The sequence below is a fragment of the Panthera uncia genome, chromosome B4, assembly GCF_023721935.1.
Source record: "Panthera uncia isolate 11264 chromosome B4, Puncia_PCG_1.0, whole genome shotgun sequence".
Classification (NCBI taxonomy): Eukaryota; Metazoa; Chordata; class Mammalia; order Carnivora; family Felidae; genus Panthera; species Panthera uncia.
This window is the reverse complement of record NC_064809.1, coordinates 22577022-22604532: the sequence shown is the minus strand read 5'-3', so window position 1 is coordinate 22604532 and position 27511 is coordinate 22577022. Positions and strand designations below refer to the sequence as shown.

Genomic DNA, 27511 nt, shown 5'->3' with positions numbered 1-27511 from the left:
GCGCTCCCGGCCGCCGCCCGCGCCCCGGGACCCTCCGGGGAGGGGCCGGGCGGGGGGACGCGGCGGCCGAGGCGCTGGAGCCGCGCCAGACGCGGGGTCCGCGGCGCGCGGTCCTTCTCCGCCGGCTGGCCCGGGGCGGGGCGGCCTCGTCCCGGTCCCCAGCCGGGTCCCTAGTCCCATCCCCCACCCAGCCCTCGGCTCTCCCAGATCCTTCCCCCGCGCCCTTCTTTCCTTCCCGCTTTCCCCGGGAGAAACATGGCCGGGAGCAGCGAGGAGGCGCCAGACTACGGGCGAGGCGTCGTGGTAAATGCAAACTCCCGATTTCTGGGCTGAGTCGTGCGCTCCCCGCTCTTTCCCCTCCCCTCCCTTCCCCTCCCCTTCCTTCTTGGCTCCCTTCTTTTAGATTAAATGCTTGAAATGCATTCGGGTGAAATGCAAGCGGGCCACGGCTTTGTTCTCCCGTCCCGGCTCGGATCGCTTCCATACTCTCCTCCCAGCCGCCCCTCCCCGCCCCCGACCTGACCCCACACTTAACAGCCCTTCACCCCGCGTTCTCAGTGTCCCCCCTCCGCGTCCCCTCCCCTCCACCCCCCAGCTCGGGCCAGGAATCCAATACTCTAGCGCTAAGGCTGTGCGGTGCCGGGTTCCCACTCCTGCTAGCCACCAGGAGTCACCTTTGGGAGCAGGGCGGGTCTGTGAAGACCCCCGCGTGCTGCTCTTGTGGGCCCCCTGCCCTTTGTGCTTCCTCCAGACCTTTCCACGGCAGGCTTTAGGTTTTGTTTTCCAAAAGGATACTGAGGATTCTCGAGGGCAGCTAGGAAATAAAGTAGCTCAAATGGACGGAATTTGAACTTTGAAACGTGGGCTGGGACGCTGGGGTCTTTGTAGGAGCTTGACACAGGCTAGTGCCTCTGGAGCGTCATTTGCCTTGTCTACAAACGGGAGACAGGGCATGCTGGACCTTTGAGCGAATTGGAGAGGTTGTATGCAAAATATCTATCTAGTAGTGTGTCCGTATGGGAGGATGTGGGATGATGGGTTCCTAGACTAGAGCCTCTTTATGCCTGGGAATCCCTCAAAAAGTCAACCAGAGGGTACCCATCTCTCAGTGCCCTGGAATCAAATCCGGTCTTACCCTGAGGCCACTGGCCTCCACTCCCACCTCCTGTCCAGAATGGTTTCTATAGAAGGTGGTGGGTTTTACTGTATCATGTTTAACAATGGTGAGGGTGGAGAGTGGGCCTAACTTGCTACATTAACATTCCCTTTTTCCCAGAAATCTGTGGTAGTCACAGATAAGGCATCTGTGACTATGCATGGATCCTGGAGTAAAGGGGGTTGGGGAAGGAAACCCCACATGCTCACATAGAACTTATCAGGCTGAAATGTGTTGCTCAGTTCTTAATTTAGCAGCAGGACTTTTCCATCTTATTTTTATTTTTTATGTTTTTTAAGTAGGCTCCATGCCCAACATGGGGTTTGAACTCACAGACTCTGAGATCAAGAGTAAGATGCTCTACTGACTGAGCCAGCCAGGTGCTCCAGGACCTTTCCATCTAAGGATGAGGAGTTCATTTATTTAATCACTCTACACCTGTTGACTGTCCTGCAGGATTCCAGCTAGTGTTCTAGGTTCTAGGGATACAGCAGGGAACCACACAAAGCCCTGTCTTCATGGGGCTCACATTCTAGAGAAGGGACATAAGTAAGCAAATACGTATAGAAGATGAGCTCACGTAGTGACTTGTGCGATGAAAAGAAGAGCGGGTAATGAGACACAGAGTGATTGGAAGAGGGCTGGGGAGCACTGCTTTTGCTCAGGTGGTTAGGATGGCCTCTTGGCAGTGATATTTGAGCCATGACCTGAAGGGTGAGTAGGAGGTAACCATGTGAAAACTCAGAAGAAGAGATACAGGGCATACTGGTTGCAAAGAAACCATTGTATCCTGACAAGAAATCATCACACCCAATTCATGCTTAAAAAAAAAAAAAAAAAATCACTCTGGTTGCCATGGAGAGAACAGTCAAGCCTGGGGTGTGGGGAAGGAATGAAAATATAAAAAAGAAAATAAGTTCAGTTCTGGACAAATTGAGTCTGTAAGGCCTACAGGTCAAGATGCACTGCAGGCAATTTAAAATTCATTTTTACAATTGAAGAGAGTGATTGGATAGACTTGGAAATCATCAGAAAATAGAAAAATATCTGATGCTTGGAGTGGATAGGGAAGCCCCCAGAAAATAGAAAAAACATCTGATACTTGGAGTGGATAGGGATGCCCCTTGAAAATGGGGGGAAAAATTATAAACTGTTGTTATGGGTAGAAATCTGGAAAGCCCCCAATGTAAGAGGCAGAATGTCCAGGAGAAGTCCGATAAAGAGACCAAGAATGAATAGCAAAGTCCAAGAGAACAGAGAGGGTGGTAGGTGTCTAGGGAACAGAGGTTTTTTTTGGGGGGGGGAGGTAGGGGGGCCATTAAGAGTGTCAGATACTGCAGAAAGAGCAAATGGGATAAAGACAGAAAGAGGCCATTGTGTTTAACAATGACAAAGCCATTAGCAGTGAGGATCATTTAAACGACCATCCCATCAGTTAAAATGGCTACAATATAGTACTTCTATTTAATAACATATACTCTTAAAAAGGAATTAGGTAAATTTATATGACTAATAAGATAGGCAGATTGTTAAAATGTAAAAAGCAAATGATGGAACAGTATAAATAGCCCATTCTCTTAGTATCAGAAGAAGCTCTCTGGGAAGCAAGATAATCTTGTGAAAGATGGAGGGAGGCAGTGAGAGGGTCTCACGAGAGGTTGGAAATGACATGTAATGGGGATAGCCCTGGCATTGATGCCATTTTCTCCAGTAGAACTCGGGATAGTTAGATTAACTCAAGTTGGAAACAGGTAGTGAAGGCAAATTCAGAGTGAGTTCAATGTGCTGGTGAAGCCCATGATATCTAGGGTAGAGAGGAAAGGCAAAGCTCAGAAGAGTATAGATACAGGAAAAAGAGAGCCCTCAGGATGATTGCAAAAAATAAAAGGGAAGATTTAGTACCAGTGAAAAAAGAGGGGACAGGTATTAGTAGCAAGAATTTATTGAGCACTTACTTTGTAGTTTTCCTGTGTTATTTGTTTGCTCCTTGCCGATCTGTGACATAGGAGTATAATCTCTGTTTACAGAGGAGGAAATGGAGGCACAGAGATTAAGTAAATCAGTCACGTAACTCGCAAATGACAGAAGCAAGATTTGAAGTCAGGTTTTACTCACTGTGCTTCATCAAAAGCTGTGATTTCAGTGAAGTACTTCAGAGGTGGGATTGGTCTGGAAGACTGGATTCTGCTAATCTGGAATAAAGGTGTAGTAATTTGGGTTAAGGCAGGTGAAGGAGCCGCAAGACAGAGCGGCTAGTAGGATGATCAAGGCAGGTTTGGGGGCTGTCTGGAAATGAGGTGGACGAGAAAATTCTCAGTTGGTAGAAACTGTGATAAAGATGACAAGGGGCATAGAGCCAGATGACTTAAGCGTAAAAGAAGTATGGTTTGTGCAAGAGAAGGGAATATTAAGAGATTTAAGATGCCTTTTGCCTACAGATGACTTTCAGGTGAATTGGGGAGATAGGACGTTAGTAGATTATTAACAATAAGTGGTAGTGGGGCGCCTGGGTGGCTCAGTCGGTTAAGCGTCCAACTTCGACTCAGGTCACGACCTCAGGGTTCGTAAATTCAAGTCCCGCATCCAGCTGTCTGCTGTCCGCACAGAGCCCGTTTCAGATCCTCTCTCTCCCTCTTTCCCTGCCCTTCCCCCATTCACTTGCAATCTCTCTCAGAAAATAAACAAACATTAAAAAAAAACACCAATAAGTGGTAGCATATGTGAAGCCAAATAAACAATATAGACCCTGAGTTCAGAAACTTTGCTCAGGAGTGACTGGTCACTTGATCTGGACCTAGTAAGGTCACCAGCGCATGGTTGGTACATCGGTGTTACTTCGCAGGGAGAGATAAAGATCTCTACCCATCTGGCCTTTTGAGATCAGGCTCTTAGATAGGTTTTTTGTTTTTTTACCAAAGCATTATCGAGAGAATCATAGTACCTACACGGTGAGTTTGGAAGGAATAAGGAGAAGAGAAAAATCCAAAATGATTGTGGTATTTCTGTCATGGGTGGCTCCCACCTACCCCACCCCACCAAAGAATGGGGGCAGTATTGGAGATAAGTAATCAGATAATCCATCTACAACACAACTTTACTAGGTCGGGGCCAAACCCCCCACAGAAGAGGAAGGCAATGCGTGCGATATAAGGTATGAAGGTATTATTTGGTCTGTCGAGTCCCGTTTATTCTTCTGGTAGCAGAACCTGGAGCCCTTCTTTTAGGAAACTGCTTTTACACATTTTCTCCGTGCGTGTGGTCATGCCTCCATCACTGCCCGCCTCCTTCCCTGGACCAGTCAACGTTTGTGTGTGAGATTCTTGGAAGCAGAGGGGAGGGATGAGACTCCTTTCCTCTCTGACAGTCGAGGGGTAGATGTGAGCCTAAAAATTGGCAGCAACCATGGTCACTGCCTGAAGAAGAGAGTGGGGCCTAGGGTGTGGGGCTCAGAGGCCGAGAGGAGCAGGGATTTGCTTTCTGTATGTGTTTCCAAACTATTTTTCTCCCTGGGGGAGAAACTTGAAAAATGGCGCAAGGCGTGTTTTCGGCAAAAAATTATTTTTATCGATTTAGAAGTTTCTCAGTATATCTTCAGATGAGAAAAAAGAGAACCCAAGTGAGTTCCGGGTTTAAATTTTGTATAAAATGGCTCAGTTAGTGTGTTTGTCGCTTCCCCAGCTTAGCCATGTTTTCTGCCTTTGAACAGAGAAAGCATTGTTCTGAATAAACTTAGAGCATATTATCTGCGATACTGAAACTATTTAAAGATTTCTTGTTTTGATTTTTTGAAAAACAGATGAATAACATAATTATCTGCAGTTCGTAGCAGTCTCCATTCCTTCAGATTTAGGACTTCTTTGCAATGCAATTTGCATGCACCATTAAGAATTACAAGGGATAAGCCAGTAGTTTCTCTCTCTCTCTCTTTTTAAACAGCATATTACTTTTTTTTTCCCCATCATAAGTGCAGTCTTTAATCCCCATCACCTATTTCACCCATTCTCCCCACCCACCTCCCATCTGTTAACCATCAGTTTGTTCTCTATAATTAAGAATCTGTTTCTTGATTTCTCTCTCTCTTTTCCCTTTGCTTGTTTGTTTCTTAAAGTCCACACATGAATGAGATCATATGGTTATTTGTCTTTCTCTGACTTATTTTGCTTAGTGTTATACTCTCTAGCTCCATCCATGTTGTTGCAAGTGGTAAGATTTCATTTTTTTTTTTACAGCGGAATAATATTCGTTTGTATATGTATATATACCTCATCTTCTTTATCCACTCATCTATTGATACATACTTGGGATGCTTCCATAGTTTGGCTATTGTAGATAATGCTGCTATAATCATCGGGGTGCACGTATCCCTTTGTTTTTGTACTTTTTTGGTAAATACCCTGTAGAATGATTCCTGGATCCTATGGTATTTTTAATACTGTTAATATTTTGAGGAACTTCCATACTGTTTTGCACAATGGCTGCTCCAGTTTGCATTCCCACCAGCGGTGCACGAGGGTTCCCCTTTTTCCACATTCTTGCCAACATCTGTTGTTTGTACACCAGTAATTTCTTTATCTCTAGTTGTCTTTTATCTCAACAAGGAAAACACACTGAGACACAGAATTAAAGCCCCCAAGGTCTCACAGCTATACACCCGTCCTCACATGTATGGGACTTCTAAGTCCATATGCTTGACCACTACTCCATGCTGCCTCTGAGCTACGAATTATCATGACAGCTCTTATGAAAAGGTTGGTTTTGTCATTTGCTTATCATTATTTTCTCCTCCTCCTCCTCCTCCCCCTCCTCCTCCTTCTTCTTCTTCTCCTCTTCCTCCTCCTCCTTCTTCTTCTTATTCCTCTCCTCCTCCTCATCCTCCTCCTCCTCCTCCTCCTCCTCCTCCTCCTCCTTCTTCTTCTTCTTCTTCTTCTTCTTCTTCTTCTTCTTCTTCTTCATCTTCTTCTTCTTCTCCCTCTCCTCCTCCCCATCTTTCTCCCCCTCCTCCTCCTTCCCTTTCCCCTTCCTCCTCCTCTCCTTCTCCTCCTCCTTCCTCTTCCTCTTCCTCTTCTTCTTCTTCTTCTTCTTCTTCTTCTTCTTCTTCTTCTTCTCCTTCTCCTCCTCCTCCTCCTCCTCGTCCTCCTCCTCCTCCTTCCCCTCTTCCTCCTCCTCCTCCTCCTCCTTCTTCTTCTTCTTCTTCTTCTTCTTCTTCTTCTTCTTCTTCTTCACCACCTCCTCCTCCTCCTTCCCTTACCCCTTTCCCCTTCCTCCTCCTCCTCCTCTTCTTCTTCTTCTCCCTCTCCTCCTCCCTGCCTTTCTTCCCCTCCTCCTCCTCTTTCCCTTTCCCCTTCCTCCTCCTCTCCTCCTCTCCTCCTCTCCTCCTCTCCTCCTCTCCTCCTCTCCTCCTTCTTCTTCTTCACCACCTCCTCCTCCTCCCCACCTCTTTCTCCCCCTCCTCCTCCTTCTTCCCTTACCCCTTTCCCCTTCCTCCTCCTCCTCTTCTTCTTCTTCCTCTCCTCCTCCCCGCCTTTCTTCCCCTCCTCCTCCTCCTTCCCTTTCCCCTTCCTCCTCCTCTCCTCCTCTTCTTCTTCTTCTTCTTCTTCTTCTCCTCCTCCTCCTCCTCCTCTTTCTTCTTCTCCTTCTTCTTCTTAAGTAGGCTTCAGGCCCGGCACAGAGCTTACTTCAGGGCTTGAACTCACAATCCTGATATCAGGACCTGAGCTGAGATCAAAAGTTGGATGCTGAACTGACTGAGCCACCCAGGCACCCCTTTTTTGATCTTTTTGGTATCATTTATTAGGCACTTATTCACCAGGAAATGTCCTAGGAACTCTAAGATCTGTTCTATCTTTCTTTCTCTCTCTCTCTTTTGTTTTTCTTTATTTGTTTTAAACAACAGACATGTATTTCTCATAGTTCTGGAGGCTACAAGTCCAACATCAAGGTGCTGCCTGATTTCATTCCTGGTTAAGACAGTCTTGCTGACTTGTATGTAGCTGCCTTCCTATTCATCTCTTTGTGTCCACACATGGCAGAGAGAGAGAGGTAGAGGGAGGGTGGGAGGGAGAGAGAGAAAAAAAAAAACAGAGAGAAGAAGATCACTAGAGATCTCATTATTTTTCTCTTATAAGAGCACTGATTCCATCACAAAGGCTCCACCCTCATGACCTAATGGCTTCCAAAAGGCCCCACCTCCTAATGTCATCGTAATGCTTCAACATATGACTTTTAGGGGGGCATCGTATCGTAGAGGCAGCTTCTTTGCAGTCACCTTCCAATGGGGTTGTTCCTACCTGCTTTGGAGACTCTCCGTTCTCTGTTAATCCTCACCCCAGCCCTGTCCAGAGGTTTTATTGTGTCTTATTTAAAGGAAGCGGCAACAGAGTCTCAGACAGGGTGAGTACTTTCTCTAGCATCACAGCCGAGTAGGCGTCAGAGCTGAGGTCTAGAACACAGAGAGGAATGTAGGCTCTGAGATGCAGCCAGAGCAGGGGGCAGTGAAGGATTTGCATGGTCGGAAGAATGGGCTCAGAAGACCACTAGTGAATGATGCCACCACCTGGAAGGGTTCCAGGGAGTGGAGTGGGTGAGCGTGTGTGGTCTGGAAGGGGAGCCGGAAAATGCCGTGCAGCACTTGAATGATCACCCTGGGGCCTCGTGCTGGTTGGGGTTCTTACCTGGCCTTTACTGTGGCCTGCCAGAGGATCTTCTGGAGGCTCCTCACATACAGCTGGTGTTTAGGCTCTGACAGGGACCTGTGGTGTTAGTGGTTACAGCAGGCCCGGGGAGTTCTCAGGGCTGGAAAACAGAGCTGCTCTGTGCAAATTCAACAGTTGCACGCAGCCAATTGGCTGACAGAAGCAGAGCGAATGTGATACTTTTCAAATATGCAGATGACACACACCATTTGGCTAACAATCTGCCGGTGGTAGATGTGAATTCCCAGAGCCTTGAATAGTGGTGCTCTGTATTACAAGGAGACAAACCGAGACAAATCAGTTTGGGCTGGAGCTCAGGTAGGACTGGGTAGTCTGCGGGTGGAGAATGTGTCATTCGTTAACTCGTTGAACATTTTTGAGCACGTACTATATTCCAGATCCGTGTCCTGAGCACTGGGGTGTCAACAGTGAATCAGACAGAGTCTCTGTCAGAAGGCACTAACGTTCTAGTCGGGGGAGATAAGACAGAACACAGAGAGACATCCATGTGTCACATCCAGTGGGAATATGTGCTGTGAAGGAAAGTAAAGCTGGGTAAAAGGGATGCAGCGATGAGTAGGAAGGAAGGGGGTGCTATTTTATGTAGGTGATCAGGTAAGGCCGCTCTGTGAAGGTGACATTTAAATGGAGACTGGAAGGAAGTGAAGTGTAAACCATGTAGAAATCTGGGGGAAGAGTACTGTAGGCAAGAGAAATAGCAGGTGTTGGTGCAGGAGCATGCTTGGCATTTTCAAGGATCATCAAGAAGAATGTGGCTGAAGCAGAGTGAAGGAGGAAGGGAATCCCTGCAGACGAGTCAGAGAGGTAGCTCCTGTGGACCACAGTGAAGACTCTGGATTGTGCTCAGAGGGAAATGGGAAGCCCTTGGGAGAAGATTAGCAGGAGACAGCCATGATATGATGTGCATTTTTAAATGAGCGCTCCAGCTGCCATGTTGGAATGGGGTGGAGGTGCCAGTGTGGAAGCAGGGAGGCAAGCCTAACAACTATGGCAATGGTCCCGGAGAAATGATGGTGGCATGGACCGGGAGGCAGCAGTCGGGATGCTGAGAGCTGGTCCTGGTTGAATTTTGAAGGAATTGATCATGGGATTTGCTGATGGGTTTCGTGAGGGAACGAAAGAAAGAAGCCAACGACAACTCCAACATTTTGACCTAAGCAAGTGGAAAAATAAGTTGTCCTTTGCTAAGATAGGGAAGGGATAAATTTGGAAGAAAATGCCATGAGTTTGGTTTGGCTGGCATTCCTGAACCCAGAACTGGAGTGGGAGTGGGTGGGGGCTGGACCATAAGTTGCCCTTTCAAAACCTGAGCTAAGGTTTTGAGTCTTGGATGAGGAGGATGGAAAGTAGGGGGACATCCCAGCATTAAATGAAGTAAATGAGTTCTATAACAGGTAAGACCGAGTGAGTCAGAGGCTAGAAGAGGCAGGAGTCTTCTCAAGGAGCCTGAATGAGAGCCTTTAAAAAGACAGAGAGCTACAAGGAGCCCATTTACAAAGAGTTTGGGAGAAAAAAATCAGCAGGCACAGTCAGCAAGGCTTCCAGAAGGAAGTGGGGCCTGACCTGAGCTTCTGTGGAGGAGGCTGAGCTTGAGATACAGAGGAAGAGGGGGAAAGAAAGGGGCATGCGGGTGTAAGACAGACACATGCACAGAACCCAGAGAGCTGCGAAGGGTCACAACTTGATAGAAGACCACTCTGAGGATGGGAAGGCGATGGTGTCAGGAATTGGGCTGGGAAATTAGGATGGCTGTGCATTATGAAAGCTTAAAGCTGAAGAGAGGAGTCTGACAGAAACGTGCAGGAGTCATTAAGGAATACGAACCTGCAATACAGCTATGGAAGGAGTTGAGTGCTAACACGTCCCTGTTGCATCCTTTCTCCATGATCTGAAAGTAACAGTAACTCACTCTTCACCTTCATTTTCTCTCCCACATCTTCACTTTTCTAACCATACAACTTGCACAACCAGTGCTCAGCAAGAGCGGGATTTGCTGGCACTCTGTCCACTACATGAATAGGCAGTTTCTGGAGCAGTTTTTCCCGCTAGGACCGGCTGGAGTTCCATATTAATATAATTATGAACATAGTGTCACTTATAGTCATACACGATGTAACGTAGACATAAATTATGTATTTACACATATCCGCTCTTACAAACACTGCTATCAGGTGAGCCGTAAGACAGTAAGTTGATATTTCGTCGTATAACCTGCCAAAAGTTAGGAATGGAATTCTCCGTTCATTTCAGGACTAGATTCTTTACCAGTTTTCGTAAAACAAATTTCCCACTGATCTTTTCATAGGTTGACAGAATGTAATTTAATGTCATATTGATCGTCAGACCTTTTCTCTGTTTTCAGTATTATTCTTTTTGTTCCAAATGATCCTCTTTTTTGTTTGTTTATGCTTTAAAAATAAATTTCCAATGAAAAATATTGTAACCGAAGTAATTTGATTTGCAGATTACGGATGACTGGCCAGGATATGACTTGAATTTATTCACGTATCCACAGCACTATTATGGAGATTTGGAGTATGTCCTCATACCTCATGGCATCGTTGTGGACAGGTGAGTGTTATTTCTTGGCGTCAGTCTTGGTCCTGTGCTGGCTGGCCCTCTCTTGTGTGAATCATACAATACACTTTACACCCCTCCTCCTGAGTCTCTCTCACATAGAGGTAGACAGAGCTTTTATAGGACAGAGCATTTGGAATAAAATGAATCTCTGCTTTGACTGAACTGTTTACCTGGACATTTCAGGGGAAATGGTAAGAATATATATATTATAAGTAGCAGCCTCAAAATAACAGTGTCTTGTGCAAACTGGTAAAAAAAAAAAAAGGATTTGGGAAAGCATTGCTCTTTTTGGGGGAGGGGAAGCATTGCTCTTTACCTGACGACCTCTGTCTTACATTTTGTCACAGACTCTTGAGTTAACCTGGAATAATTAACAGGTGAACTTTGCCTTCATAGGACACACCCTTAAAGCCCAGGCTTTTCCTGCAACTAGCATTTAGCTGGGATCAGGCAACGTATCACAGATCGGCCAGTCTGTGCACGATTATGTTTTCCAGGCAGTGGTAATATTTTGGGAATAGGAATATTTTCAGCTTAAAAATATCTGCACAGCACTATTTCTAGAATACTATTTCCAGTTCTTTCTGACCATCCTGTATAGATATTCTTTAGCCCCTTCCTAGCCAGTTGCTTTTCCAAAAGACAACATTTTCTCTCCTGTTCTAAGCCCCTAAGTCACCATTTGTTTCTTGGTTTTCAGAGAGCCTCCTCCACTTGAGTCTGCCATAAGCATCAGGATTTAAAGGTCATATACCCCGTTTCACAGAACCGCTTGATGCCCAAGCTATTACCTTTCCATGTACCTCTCATTTCTTGTGCAAAGATCAAATACATAAGCCTTCACATGTATATGGAAAGCAAGCTTCACAGATTTCACGGTGCACTCCCAGGAACACAGAGGTTCTTCAGACACCCAGAAATGGGGGTGGGAGAGGCACCAGGGAATAGGAGCAAATTGAAACTTTGGACTCCCCACCCCTTATTTTTCCTTAAACCAGAGTACTTTTGCCTCTATTTTAAAGAATCTGTTCTATTCTTCCGAGTTAATATTTAACTTTATGAAATAAGTCCTTAGCCAAAGTAAAGTATGAAAAACACAAGACAGTCACATTCCCAGGATATTATCTTTCCATCAATTCCTGTCTGTAAGCAAAAGGAAATGTCATTCTTTTCTCCAAGATTTTTCCATTGGATAAGACCTGCATATTGCATGTTCTCTCAAACTATAGTATATTATTAAAATAAGGTCTAGTTTGGAGTTTCTTGTGGCCTAACATGGCTGTCCGTGGAATACAAGCCCCAGTCTTCAGAAGGAACAAAATGTTCTGTGATCAAATAAACTTGGGAAATTTTGCATCTCCCGAATGGCCAGATCTCCCTGATGGCAATTCACATTAAAGATGTGGAAATTCCTGCAAAAAAAGAAAAAACAAAAGGGAAGGAAACTTGCTTGACTTTAACAATTACACCAACTTTTGTTGTGCAGTAAAACACTTGTATTCAGTTTCCCTCTTAACAATTCAGAGCCATTTTTCCCTTAACACTGGTTCGAGAACCCTCTGGTTTAAATTTTTTTTTTTTAACATTTTTTTATTTTTGAGACAGAGAGAGACAGAGCATGAACAGGGGAGGGGCAGAGAGAGAGGGAGACACAGAATCCGAAACAGGCTCCAGGCTCTGAGCTCTCAGCACAGAGCCCGACGAGGGGCTCGAACTCACGGACCGTGAGATCATGACCTGAGCCGAAGTCGGACGCTTAACCGACCAAGCCACCCCGGCGCCCCAGAGAACCCTCTGGTTTAAACAAATTCCTGCTTTTCCCACCTTAATTTTGTATCTTTAGTTAATTGCATCCTGATCTGGTACAAGATTGAGTCCTGGTAAGGTTACCCAAAGCCAGTCCCCAGTACAGGAGACTTACCCAGTGAAGTTGTTAGATGCAATTTCTTGAGGCACCTGGGTGTCTCAGTCGGTTAAGCATCCAAGTCTTGGTTTTAGCGCAAGTCATGATCTCGTGGTTCGTGGGATCAAGCCCCGCATCAGGCTCCCCACGGCGGTGCAGATCCTGCTTGGAATTCTCTCTCTCTCCTTCTCTTTCTGCCTTTCCCCAACTCTCTCTCTCTCTCTCTCTCTCTTTCTCAGAATAAATAAACTGAAAAAAAATCTTTTAAAAAAATGCATATTCTTACGTTTTATGTCTGGAAATTTTGCTTCAATGGTTGGGGGTGGAGCCCAGGAATGAATTCATTAAGATATAATTTACATATTGTAAAGTTTACCCATTGTAGATAAATGACTCAATGATGTTTAGTAATTTTTTATAGTTGGGCAAGCACAACTATCATTTTATAATATTTCTAGCATCCCCAAACGTTTGTTGGCTGTCAATCCCCATTCCTACCTTCAGCATCAGGTGGTCACTAGTCGGATTTCTTTATCTATAGACTTGTCTTTTCTGAACATTGCATATAAGTTAAATCATACAATACTTAATTATTGGTTTACCAGTCGATAGTTATTTGGATTTCTAGTTTGGGGCTTCTATGAACATGTCTCTATGATCATTCACATGTAAGTTTTTGTGTGGATATATCTTTTCATTTCTCTTGGATAGATTCCTTGGAGTGATATTCTGTGTTTGATAGTTAAGCTTGAGAAACTGCCACTTACTTCCAAAGTGACTGTACCATTTTACATTTCTACCAGCAAGGATGAGGGTTCCAGTTTCTCCACATAGTTGCCAACATTTAGTATTGCCTGTCCTTTTGATTATAGCCGTTCTAGTGGATATATAAAAGTATCTCATTGTGATTTTAATTTGCATTTTCCTAAGGATTCATGTACTTGTTATTTATTTATTTATTTATTTATTTATTTTTTTTTTTTTTTGGAGAGATGACTATTGAAGTCTTCTGCCATTTTTACACTGTGTGGGTTGTCTTCTGATTGGGTTGTAAGAGTTCTTTATATATTCTGGATACAAGTCCATTACCAGATATATGATTTTTGAATATCCTACCACCTTAGCCCGTGGCTTGTCTTCATTTTCTTATTTATATCTTTTGAGAAGAATGTTAAAATTTTTTTTTTAACGTTTATTTATTTTTGAGACAGAGAGAGACAGAGCATGAACGGGGGAAGGTCAGAGAGAGAGGGAGACACAGAATCCGAAACAGGCTCCAGGCTCTGAGCGGGTCAGCACAGAGCCCGATGCGGGGCTCGAACTCACGGAGCGCGAGATCATGACCCAAGCCGAAGTCAGCCTCCCAACCTACTGAGCCACCCAGGCGCCCCAGTTGAGAGAAGAATGTTAGATGCAGTATTCTATAAGTGCTAGTTAGGTCCAGTTGATTTATGGTACTGTGTGGTTTAACTATATCCTTTTCTGACTGCTAGATCTATCAATTACTGAGAGAGGGGTATTGAGGTCTCCGACTGCAAGAGTGGATTCATCTATTTTTCATTGTAGTTCTGTCAGTGTTTGACATTCTGTTGTTGGATGCATGCACATTAAGGATTGCTATGCCTTCTTGGAAAATTGACCTCTTTATTGTTATATAATGCCCCTCTTTATTCCTGATAATCTCCTTGCTCTGAAATCTGCTTTATTTGAAATCAGTAAGTTGCTCCTGCTTTCTTTTGATTAATGTTAGTATAGTATGTCTCTCTCTATCTTTTTACTTTTCATTTATGAGTGTCTTTGTATTTATAGACAACATATGTTAGGGTCTTTTTTTTTTAATCCACTCTCTAACAGTCTCTGTCTTTTAACTGGTGTATTTAGATCACTCATATTTAAAGTGATTATTGATATAGTTGGTTTAATATCCACCATATTTGTAATGATTTTCTGTTCACTGCCCTTGTTCCTTGTTTTTTTGTTTTCATCTTCTACTCTGTGGAAACTGTCTCCCCCACAGTGTGTGGACTCTGATGACATGCAATTTATTTTTCTTGTTTTTACTTGTAAGTCTCACTTACTAAGGCTTAACCCCTGTGTCTGAATAGCTTAGTCTTCAGTCTAAGATTGGTTAGAGATTGTACTCAAATACCTCAAGCCAGTAAAGCTTCTGCTTTCTGCTGATGAATGTGTGTAGAGGCTGGCAAGTACATTCAAATTGCCAGCATTTTTCAAGTTTTCCCTGGTTCTTATTTTTCACCGTGCTTTCTTGTGCCTCTTCTGCCCATGCTTATAGGCTCCATCTTTCAGGAATGTATGGGTAGCCTGGTCCTATGCTTGTTTCTGCTGTGCTTATGTATAGATTCTGGTCAACTTGGGATATGTGAAGAGTTTATTGTCTACCCCTCTCCCATGACCCTAACCTTCCAAAACTTCCTATCAAATCCTTGACTAGACTAGTCTGCCAGTTAGTTGCTCAAAAAGGAAACTTTGTGATAATGGGGCCATTGGCTTTCTCTGTTCACATGCTACCAAGATGGCTGCACTAACTGATAATGCTCCCGGCCAGGTGAGCTCTCTCTGGCAGTGCCCCACCCTGACTGAACTACCTGGTTGAACAACAGAGCTAACGTGGGGCTCAGGGAGATGGGAACATTATTTCCACCCATTGTTCAACGTTTTCATGAATAAATGATTCTCGGTTTGTTATATGCCTCTAGTTAACTTCCAGAGTGCAGAAATGGTTGTTTTTGACAGTTTCATCCAGCTTTATAGTTACTTTTTTGTAGAGAGGATGTGTTGACCACCTCACTCCATTATGCTGAAGACAAATGTCCCTTTGAATATCTGGCATGCTGGTATACATTTTCTTGATGATCATATTTTGAGAAACATCACCTGAAGCCTGGTTGCCATTTTATATGTATATGTGTGTACATATGTAAGCACACACACATACATATAAGTTATATAATATATAAAATATATAATATATTAGATATGTAGAACATATGTAATGTAATGCTTTCTGCACACACACACATATACATATCATATATTCATATATATATATATATATATATATATTCAGATCATTCAGTTAACTCATTTTAAATCTAATTCTGTCTGAAGTGCCAGTAGGAGTTTTTTTTTGTTGTTTTTTCGTTTTTTTTCAAGACAGTGCACATGTGCGTGAGAGTAGGGGAGGGGCAGAGAGAGAGGGAGAGAGAGAGAATCTCAAGCAGGCTCCAAGCTCAGCACAGAGCCTGATGCAGGGCTCAATCTCACAACCCTGAGATCATGGCCTGAGCCGAAATCAAGAGTCAGACACTTAACCGACTGAGCCAGCCAGGCACCCCAGGAATTTGTTTTTTTAATATGCACCTTAGATCCTGCCTCCATTCAAGGTTTTAATGTTGTATGCATGTATTGGTAATGGACTTATAGACATGAAACAATTAGAAAAAATACAGTGACGGTTCCAAATTAGGCATTGGGTGCCAGCCCAAGCTGCATCACTGCATAGCTCCAGAGAAACCTCATTCACATGGTGCTCCATGGAAATGATGTCTACTGGAAATTGCACTCCGGGCACCCTTCACATAGGTAATGTGCCACCTTTGTGAAATAGGAGACAGATGTTATTCTTTTTTTTTTTTTAATTTTTTTTTAACGCTTATTTATTTTTGAGACAGAGAATGAATGAGGGAGAGTCAGAGTGAGGGAGACACAGAATCCGAAACAGGCTCCAGGCTCTGAGCTGTCAGCACAGAGCCCGACGAGGTGCTCGAACTCACTGGCCGTGAGATCATGACCTGAGCCGAAGTCTCATACTTAACCGACTGAGCCACCTAGGCCCCCCCAGATGTTATTCTTTTGATAGTTTCTATGGGCTTGACTCTTCTTCCCGTGTCCTCTAGTGTTATAAGGTGGGTGAGTCATTCTCCATTTCCTCTCTCTCTGCTATAACATCACCAGATACTTTCACAGCATTGTTGTTAAGGTTATCAACCAGGCTCTGGAGTGATAAAATAATAGCATTCACGATCTTTGACATATATTTTACACCTTACTAATTTTTGTGACACAGAGAAGCAAAAATGTACTATTGACGATGCAGTTATCAGAAATGTGTTTTGAATACTCTCTCTTTGTCCAGCTTTCACAAAGCTTCTTTATCTGTAGCCTTCTGTCTCCCAACGTCTTCCACGTTCTCCTGCATAATCTAATGTGTGTAGTGCATCGTGCATTTTTTTTTTGAAAGGAACAAAAACACTCAGAAGTACTTATGCTTTAATATATCTTGTAATCCCTCTTTCAGAACTGAGCGGCTGGCTAAGGATATTATGAAAGACATAGGAAACTGTGACATTATGGTCCTGTGTGTGCTTAAAGGAGGTTACAAGTTCTGCGCGGATCTTGTAGAGCATCTTAAGAACATCAGTAGAAATTCGGATCAATTTGTCTCTATGAAGGTTGATTTCATCAGACTGAAAAGTTACAAGGTAAGTTATTTATTCCATTTTCATTATACAATGTTTAGAATAGAGAATTTTCTAGAATAAAAGAATTGACAATGTGATGAAAATGAAGAATAATTTTTTTAATTTGCTGTATGCAATCTATAGTTCAAACAATAACATCTGTGGGGAGAAAAACCCTCTTTCTGTTTTCACATATATGGAAAGTTGCTTGAGGAATGATTCATGGTTTCTTTTATGGTTATAAAGCTGAGTGGCCATTTCCTGGTGACTAGCCTCACAAGCGAGTGTGTTAACAATGAGTGTTAAGAAGGTCTGGTGACCACTGACGTGTTTCCGCTCTGTATGTCACCGTTGGTCCTGGAGTTCTGTGGGAGGGTGTCCAGCCGCAGAGAGGACAGTATTAGTACTTGGGTGACTGCAGTCATGGCCTGGAAGTGGAGAAGGGAAGTCTGTAGGGACAGTGGGTTACCAAGTGCAAGGAGACAAGCTCAGAGAACCTCCAGCAGAAGGCCCCTCCACCAGTCTATCCTGGGCTCTCTTGGTCAGCACTGGACAGAACCAAGGGAGATTTTTCCCCAAAGGTGTCATCCCTTTTGTGTTCCTCCTTCTATGATGTTACCTTCTGTGATGCTTTTTGATTCAATGGATAGTAAATCATTAAAACCAGCCTACTATTGGGTCACCTGGTGGCTCAGGCAGTTAAGCATCTGACTCTTGATTTCGTCTCAGGTCATGATCTCACAGTTCATGGGATTGAGCCCCACATCAGGCTCTGTGCTGACTGTGTTCGAACCTGCTTGGGATTCTCTCTCTTTTCCTCTCTTTCTGCTTCTCTCCCCCCCTCATTCTCTCTCTCTCTCTCTCTCTCTCTCTCTCTCTCTCTCTCTCAAAAATAAATAAATAAATAAACTTAAAAAATTAGCCTACTATTTGATGATGAACTGTTGGAGTCAAAACCATGAAATTATTCTCATTGATTAAACTGGCTTGACACATTTTAATTCACTCTTCAAATTGGTTTTCTATTGCTGTGTGACAAATTCACTACAAACTTAGTGGCTTAAGCCAATATGCATTTATCATCTCAGTTCCTCTAGGTCAGACACTGGGCATGGGTTCTCTGCTCAAGAGTCTTCCCAAGTTCAAAGTCAAGATGTTAGCCGGGGTGGGATCTCGGCTGAGGTTTGCAGATGAGTGACCTTTCCACAATCGCTGGCTGTTGACAGAATTCAGTCTCCACTTCCTTGCTGACTCGAGGCTGGAGATGCTTTCAGCTCCTTCAGGCTACTTTCAGGTCTTTGCCTCATAGTTCCCGGCACAGGAGAACCTTTCCATCTTTTGAGGGCCTGGCCCCTCTTTTAAAAGCTGACCTGATTAAGTCTGGTTTACCCACGATATGCTCCCTTTGAGGAACTCAAAGTCAACTAACTAATCCCCTAATCACGGGAATGCCTTCCCATGGTTACTAGTCTCACCCACACTCAGTGGAGGAAATGAGGCAGAGTGTATACACCAGGGGACAGATAGGCATGTGTCTTGGGTTCTGCCCACCACTCTCTGTGATTCAGTTGCTTCAGCTCTTGAGCAGCTGGCAAATTGTTTCTCATTTCTTAAGACGCTCTGTATTCTCCCGATGACCTCTCAGGCCAGAATAAAGCGGTTTTTGAGGCGCCTGGGTGGCTCAGTCGGTTAAGCGTCCAACTCAGGCTCAGGTCATGATCTCGTGGTTCCTGAGTTTGAGCCCCATGTTGGGGCTCTGTGCTGACAGCTCAGAACCTGGAGCCTGCTTTGGATTCTGTGTCTCCCTCTCTCTCTCCCCCTCCCCCACTCACACTCTGTCTCTCTCTTTCTCTCTCTCTCTCAAATGACAAAAATTAAAAAAAATAAAGCTGGTTTTTGCAGACATCTTAACCTTAAATGGTTGGTTTCATCTTCTCCTGGAAACCATTCCTTTAAGTTCCTTTCATCTTAGATGAAGTCACTGTGCTTCTTTGAAAAAATTTTTTTTCTCATTTACTTGGCTCTGATACTGTTTTTTCCCGGGAAAACAGGTTTTTAAGCTCTTTTAAAAACTTAAAGTCGATTTGTTGAAGTATAATTTATATGCAGGAGATTTTATCTGTTTGAGTTTACAGGTCTGTAAGTTTTGACAATTGCATACAGTCATGTAAGTCGCCACAATCAAGACATAGGTCAGCTCCTTACCGTTAAAAATGCTGTGTCCCTTTGTGACCAACTCTTTCCCCAGATCCTGGAAACCACGGATATAGGTTTTCTGTCCCTAGAGTTTTGCTCTTTCCAGAGTATCATATAATGTAATCATATACCACATAGCCTTAGTAAATCGTAGCGTATTTCATTTGAGATTCATCCATGTTGTTAGGTATACCAGTAGTTTATTTCTTCTTATTGTCAATTATGGTTTCATTATATACAGACATCCCAGTTTTAAAATCACTTATCAGCTGAAGGATATTTGATTTGTCTCCTTTTTGGGGTGATTATGAAAAAGCTGCTCTAAGTATTCACGAAGAAGTTTTTGTCTGTACTTACATCTGCATTTCCCTGGAGATTCCTAAGTCGTATGGTAGTGTATATAAGAAATCGTAGTGTATATAAGGAATCACCAAACCGTTTTTTAGATGGATTGAATAATTTTGCACCTTCACCTGCAGCAGATGAGAGTTCTGGTTGCTCCATATTTTCAACACCACTTGGTTTTGCAATGATTGTTTGCAATGCTTATATATCATTGTGGTTTTAATTTGCATTTGTTTCTGTGGTGAAGTGTTTGTTCAAATATATTTAATAAATTTTTTTTTAACGTTTATTTATTTTTGAGACAGAGAGAGACAGAGCATGAACGGGGGAGGGGCAGAGAGAGAGGGAAACACAGAATCTGAAGCAGGCTCCAGGCTCTGAGCTGTCAGCCCAGAGCCCGACGCGGGGCTCGAACTCACGGACCGCGAGATCATGACCTGAGCTGAAGTCGGACGCTTAACCGACTGAGCCACCCAGGCGCCCCTCAAGTATATTTTCAAAAAGTTGGGTAGTTTGCTTTCTTGTTATTAAGTTGAGAGTTCTTTATCTATTTTGGCCACAAGTCCATTATTAGGTACGTTGTTTCACATATATTTTCCAGCCAGTGGGTTGTTCTTCATTTTCATAACAGTGCTTTTTTTTTCAAAGAGCATAATTTAAACATTTCTACAAACTCCAATTTATCAGTTTTTTTCTTTTATGGATCATGCCTTTTGTGTATCTAAATAGTCTTTGCCTCGGGACGCCTGGATGGCTCAGTCAGTTGAGTGTCCGACTTCGGCTCAAGTCATGATCTTACAGCTCGTGAGTTCGAGCCCCTCATCGGGCTCTGTGCTGACAGCTCAGAGCCTGGAGCCTGCTTCAGATTCTGTGTCTCCCTCTCTCTCTATCCCTAACCCACTCGCATTCTGTCTTTCAAAAATAAATAAACATTAAAACAATTTTTAAATTATCTTAGCCTCATTCAAGGTCACAATTTTCTGTTCTCTTTAAAAAGCTTCACAATTTTAGATTTAAATCTAGGTCTATGAGCCATGTGGTGTTATTTATTAATAAGGCACTCTTTTTTGCAAGTGACTATCCAGTTGTTTCAGGATCGTCTGATGAGAAGACTGTCTTCTCCAATTGTGTGAGACCTTTGCTCTTTCACTGAACACTTGACTGAATCAGTGTGGGTCTATTCTAGACACTGTATCTAGTTCTATTCATCTGAAGGCTTATCCTTTCGTCAATACCACACTGTTCCGATGACTGTGGCTAATTAGTCTGGATATCAGGTAGCATGTACTCTTCCAACTTTGTTCTTTTTCATAAGTGTTTTAGCTATTCTACTTCTTTGCCTTTCCATGGAAATTTTATTTTATTTTTTAAATATTTGTTTTTTTTATTTTGAGAGAGAGAGAGAGAGAGAGGGAGAGAGAGAGAGAGAGCACGTGAGTGGGAGAAGGGGCAGAGAGAGAAGAAAGACAATCCCAAGCAGGGCTTGATCGAACCCCACATGGGGCTCAGTCCCATGAACTGTGAGATCATGACCTGAACCAAAATCAAGAGTCGATACTTAACCAACTGAGCCACCCAGGTGCCCATCCATATAAATTTGAAAATCATATTGTTGATTTCTACAAAGCAACCTGTTAAAATTTTTATTGGGATTGTTTTGAATCTATAGATCCATTTTCGGGAAAATTAACATCTCAACACTTTTTAGTCTTCCCATCCATGAACAGGATATATTTCTTAATTTTTTAGGTCTTATTTTTAATATCCATTTGTCTAGTTTTCAGGAGTCAGATCTTAGACATCATTGGTTAGATTTACACCTAAATGTTTAAAATGTTTCTTGGTCCTATTATATTTGGTAAGTTTTCTTTGAATTTAAATTTCCAATTGTTTACTGTTAGTATATAGAAATACTACCGATTTTGTATATCAAATATTATGACTTTTCAAAACTCTTATTAGTTCCAAAGGCTTTTTTATAGATTCTTTTGGAATTTCTATGTTGACAATAATTTTTTCTGTGACAAAAGATGGTTTCACTGCCTCCTCTCTAATTTGTAGATTTTTTGTTTCTTTTTATTGCCTTATTGCAGTGGCTAGGACTTCCTGTACAATTCTGAATAGCAATGGTGAAGGAAAACATCTTTGCCTTGTTTTCAATCGGTAGGATATTGACTATTGCATCCCCCAATTTTTGATACATTGTTTTCATTTTCATTCAATTCAAACTATTTTCTAATTTCCTTTGTGACTTCCTCTTTCACTCATGAATTGTTTCTTGTTTAATTTCCAAATACTTGGGGATTTTCCGGAGATAGTTGTGTATGGTTTTCAGCTTAATTCTGTTGCAGCAACTATACTTTGGGTGATTTCGATTCTTTTACATTTGTTGAGGCTTGTTTTATGACCCAGAACGTGGTCAATCTTGCTGAAATTAACAGGGTTGTAATCCATGTGAGATTAAACAATATTGCTATCTCGCATTATCCATTTCTCTGAACATCTTATCCTTATGTGACCAATGTTTTAACCTAGAGGCACATATCTTAACACTTACATGGCCTGTTAACTCATATTTATGTGATACTAGTTCAGAACATTTGCATTTCTAAAACTCCAGTAGCGTTGTGGGCATTCTTGCTACATTTAGAAAGATATTTCCAAATCAATATATTTTTCCTAGCGATAGGGATGTGGCGGTTCCTGCCCAGGGTTCTGATGAAGGAGGAAAGCAATGGTTTTTTTTACATTTTTACATTTTACATCTTCACCATCTTCATCGATTCTCACACACTGTGTATTTTAGCTTGCATCTCACATTTACATCCTGTAGGACCCTAGAACGATTGCCATGTTTCTTTTCTTACTAAATGTTCTTCTTCATATGTATCAACAAGGTGATACAGATCATCTCCTGAGAAATTAACTCACATAAAATGTAAAAGCCTACCTCCTCACTCAGAGCAAGCGTTTCCCCTAATTAGCCTCAGAAATGGATGGAAAAACCATATTCATGGACTGAGGTGTGATATGAATGGTTTTCTGCACGTAAGCTGTCCCCATCCAGTGATGAATTAATTGCTGTGCCATGTTGGGCTTGAGCTGACCATCCCTGTTGCATACTTGGGCTCTTTCAACATTCCTGAGGGCAGAGATGTATTTTTAAAGAAACCAAAGACTAATAAACACCACCAAATAAGGGGAACAGGACCAGTTCATTTTCCTCTGAGGGTATTTGGTGTTCTCACATACCTCTAAACCTGTTCGTAGGGAGCAGACATCGTGAAAACATCTCAGCAGAAACAGTGACCACGAAAGTGTTCTTTTTGTTCCTTTAGAAATTTCTGGAGGGAGAGCAGGACTTCGCAGAGTTCTGAGTGCTGGTCAAAAGCATTGTGTAATTTTACTTCCTTCTAGCCTCTTGCTCTGTGATTCTTTTTAGGTTGCTTATTTGGGGCAGAAAAGTTGAAAGTCCAGTTTGCTCAGAGGCAATGTTTCTTCTCCCTGTTACAACCATTGGCGTTCAAAAGTCACTCGAGGGGCTCTCATTGTTTGATGCCCTCCACTCTTTGCTGAGGGACCTTCCTGAGGGGTAGATGTCTCCAAACATCTCAGATTCCAGGCAGTCGGACTTGTGTTTGTTGTTACATGAAACTTTCCACAAGACATGGAATGAATTTGCATGAATGATCGCAATCTAGCCAAAGATTATTTGGAAATTAGCATTAGGCTAATTCATTGGAGAGCAGGGCCAACATAGTCCTGTTCTTCAATGAAATGAGGAGCACTGGCAACCTCCATTCCTTAACAGTTCAAGTTTTTCCTTCCTTCCTTCCTCCCTCCCTTCGTTTTCTCCTTCTGTCCTTCCTTCTGTCTTTGCACCCAATGTTCATTCAGCACCTGCTATATGAATTTATTCTCTCATTGAATTCTGACTGCAGCCCTGCTGGGCATCTCTCATCTCTGCTTTTATTGATGAAGAAAGGGAGGCCCAGAGAGGTTCATTAACTCACTTAATGTTACACAGCCAGTAACTAGTACAGATGGCATCAGAGCCCAGGCCCTTTGGTCTTTCAAGCCTGTGCCCTTTGCAACTTATCAATTTTCCACAAAAATTTTCCACAAAAAAATTTCCACAAAATTTTCCGAGGTTTTCCACAAAACTTTGTTGTTTCATGAAATGTGAATATATTTGCTAACGTTTATGAAGGAGTTAGCTATATTTTTCTCCTAAATATATGTCAGATCCATGCAAAGTATATGTATACAGTTATAATCATTATGCAATACTGTGCCTTTAAGAAATGGGGGCCTCGCTTGGTACCATCCGGAAGTTGCATGGGAGAGAGAACTAATTACATGTATGACATCCCATATGCACACAGGTGGCTATACTTTGTAGCTTGTCTTGTAAGATCAGCAAAATTTGTGGAAGTATTCAGTGTTTATTTAATCAAGAATCAAATATCAATTATTTCTCACAAGAATTTATTCACCTCGAGGCCTAAGTTTTCAGCAGATCTAATCCAAGGATATACCGCATCTTCACGAGTATCTATTTGTATTATACCACCACACGACACATTTGAAAAACATATTCTTTGTCTCAAAGTAATAACGTTCAAGGAGGTTAACAGACCAAACAGAGAGTTTGGGTGTGACAGTTTTACGGACTAGGCAATCTGAAAATCCCCTTGTTACAACCACTTAAGAATGCTAAATGAGGGGGGTGGCTCAGTCGGTTGAGCTTTGGCTCAGATCATGATCTTGAGGTTTGTGAGTTCAAGCCCCGCACTGGGCTCTGTGCTAACAGCTCAGAGCCTGGAGCCTGCTTCAGATTCTCTGTCCCTGCCCCTCTCTGCACATCTCCGGCTTGCACTCTCTCTCTCTCTCTCTCTCTCCCTCTCAATAATAAATAAACATTAAAAACATAAATTTAAAAATGCTAGATGAAATATAATAATATATATTTTTTAAAGATTTTCAATGCGGGGCATGTGGTGGCTCAGTCAGTTGCGTGGCCAACATTGGCTCAGGTCATGATTTCCCCCTTTGTGAGTTCGATCCCTCCGTCGGGCCCTGTGCTGACAGCTCAGAGCCTGGAACCTGCTTCACATTCTGTGTCTCCCTCTCTTTCCGTCCCTCCCTTGCCCACACTCTGTCTCTCTGTCTCTCTCTCTCAAAATAAAGAAACATTAAAAAAAATTTTTTTTAAAACAAAGATTTTCAATGCTTCCTGTAGCTCACAAGAAGGCACAGGGCACCCAAGAGGCAGAAATGAAAAGTCTAAGAATCAAACCAGAGATGAACTAGGAGCTGGGGTGCTGGAAGAGGAGTTATCTCAGCATCTGATTTTCACACCCATGCAAAGACAGATGATAAAGCCTTGGACCAACATAAAGTGGGAAGTTGAATGAAACCCTCCAGTAAAGCCACTGCCCTCAAAGGTGCATACCCTTGGTGAAAAAATCCATCCCTTTTTTAAATTTTTTATTTTGTTAACATTTGTTTATTTTTGAGAGACAGAGAGACAGAACACCAGCGGGGGAGGGGCAGAGAGAGAGGGAGACACAGAATCGGAAGCAGGCTCCAGGCTCTGAGCTGTCAGCACAGAGCCTGATGCAAGGCTCAAACCCAACGAACCATGAGGCCATGACCTGAGCCGAAGTAGGATGCTTACCTGAGTGAGCCACCCAGGCACCCAGAATCCACCCTTTAGTAATGGGAGATCTGAAGAAACTAGCTTGTCTTTCTTGGCCTGGGCTGGAATGGTAAAGTAAAATGTCCTGTGGGAATTTTTCAGTTCAGATCTGTACCACATGTGAGTTAAAGGTTTTCATTTACTTTACCTGCATTGTCTGGGAAACTCCAGCCAGAGAATTTAATATTAAAATTGGTCCCAGACGCAATGCCCCCAAGGTGCCTGGTAGATGCAAGCTGAAAACCTCAATGGAGGGAGTGCCTCAGCTTAGGTGGGATTCCTCCAGGTAAGCTGCACTTAACCTGCACAAAGCCAAAACACAAAGGATAATAATCCACCACGGGCAAGGTCAGCTGGTTAAAATAAATAGCAGAAATAGGCACACAAACTGTCCGAAAGAGAAATATAAAATAATTATACTTAAGATGACTAAAGACGTAAACGAGGGGTGCCTGGGTAGCTCAGTTGGTTAAGTGTTGGACTTCAGCTCAGGTCTTGATCTCACGGTTCGTGGGTTCGAGCCCCATGTCTGGCTCTATGTTGACAGCTCGGAGCCTAGAGAGCTTGCCTTCGGTTCTGTGTCTTCCTCTCTCTCTGCCCCTCCCCTGCTCATGCTCTGTCTCTAAAAAACAAACAAACAAACAAACAAAAAACAAAAAGACATAAATGAAAGGATTTAAAGAAAAGGTAAGACAGCATGAGAAGGAAAAAAGAAATGAAGTAACAGAAGGTCTAACAGCGAAAGAGATTGTAACTGAATAAGATAGTAGCTCGGATGACAAGATAATGTTATTATGGATGTGAATTCTGAACTGGAAGGTGGATCTGAAAATAATTAGCCAGAAGGTAGCATGGGCTAGAGATGGAATATAAGGAGAAGTTAAGAGACCTGAAAGAGTCAATGAAAAGACCCAAAATACATCACGTAGGAATTCCAGAAGGAAAGACTGTTCCTGAGACAGAATGGAGTAGAGGGAATTTCCGATAAGATAATGCCTAATCTTATTCTAGAGCCGTGAAGGAACGTGTCTGTTCAGATGTAGGAAGCACCAGGAGACCACACCTAGCATGCCTAAGTGAAACTGAGAAACAAAGCACGGGAGACAAAGAATAGATTGTAAAAGCAACTGAAGAGCAAAGAGAAACTGTCACCAAAGGAATCACCACTGTCAGATCAACAGACTTCTCAAAGGCAATAGCAGAAATCATAAGGTCTGGAGCAGTGTCATCTGAGAGAAATTAGATGACTGTCAACCTCGAATTTCATTCCCGGTTAATCTGTAAGTCAAGCGCGAGTGCTGGCCTGAGACATCAGCAGCCACATGCTGGAAGTTTCCCAGTAACAGATGCTGGGCTGAAAGCATCTCTTAAAGGGTGTATTCTAGTAAGAAGGAAATTGAACCCAAAAGAATCATTGTCCGGTGAAGAAATTGACAAGGATGTAGGTAGATCAAAAAAGTTACGATTGGTTAAAATAAAAACACTGATGGTGACGCGTTTTGGTGGTAAAACAAACAAGATGGACTTCAAATGCCAGTCTGCATTCAGTCATAAATCACCAGTGAAAGCATTCTAATGTTGTGCCTTGTTTAGGAGAAGCATGGAGGTATTGATAACTGGAAAACTTTTAAGTTAGCCGTGCCTATTTAAAAGTTAAGGAGAACCATTGAAAGAATAAGAATATTACATATTTTATGTGTAACTTATCAGTAAGTGGAAAGTACGGGAAGGAATAAGAACACTCAAAATTAGACAGAAAATGAGAAAACAATTAGGTAACATTATACCCATTTTTCAGAGGAGGAAACTGAGGCCCGAGATGTTAAGTAACATGTCCAAGGTGAGACAGCTTGTTAGTGGAGACTCTAGTATTCAAAGTCAAGTTTAATTCCAAAGCCCAAGATTGTCATCACTGAAACATACTGTTCATCTTGAGATGTGTTGATGTGTTGAGATGTAGAAGGCTAAAAATTTCACCCAACGGAATCAACTTTATTTTTTTCCCAGGTTTATTTTCATACCTGCCTAACTAGGTTAAGTCAGCTCCTGTAATTGTTGGAAAACACGGCAATGTCTATAAATAGACAATTAACTGCACAGGTTTTGAAATATGTTATACATGATATTAATGAACCATGAAGAAGTACCCTCCAAGAAAATGAATAATAAATGTTGACTGTTGGTTTTCCTGTAAATTAGAGGAAACTATGCTTTTCTTTTCATCTTTCCCCCTCACACCATGGAGACTTTCCAGAAGATATGAACATTCACTACACCTGCTTGCTCTCTGGGTACACTTAAAGCTGATGCTCTTAGGAGGGGCGCCTGGGTGGCTCAGTCGGTTGGGCGTCCGACTTCAGCTCAGGTCACGATCTCGCGGTCCGTGAGTTCGAGCCCCGCGTCAGGCTCTGGGCTGATGGCTCAGAGCCTGGAGCC

The 27511-nt window shown here is 42.7% G+C and overlaps 1 protein-coding gene across 1 annotated transcript in view; it reads left to right on the top strand.

The window, feature by feature from the left end:
• The window catches only part of PRTFDC1 (phosphoribosyl transferase domain containing 1), a 111540-nt gene that overhangs the window by 11765 nt on the left and 72264 nt on the right, over window positions 1-27511 (top strand). Inside the window, exons 4-6 of the mRNA XM_049626637.1 lie at window positions 192-303; window positions 10334-10440; window positions 16671-16854. Coding sequence (XP_049482594.1) covers window positions 192-303; window positions 10334-10440; window positions 16671-16854 — 403 coding nt within the window. The remainder of the gene's footprint in view (window positions 1-191; window positions 304-10333; window positions 10441-16670; window positions 16855-27511) is intronic.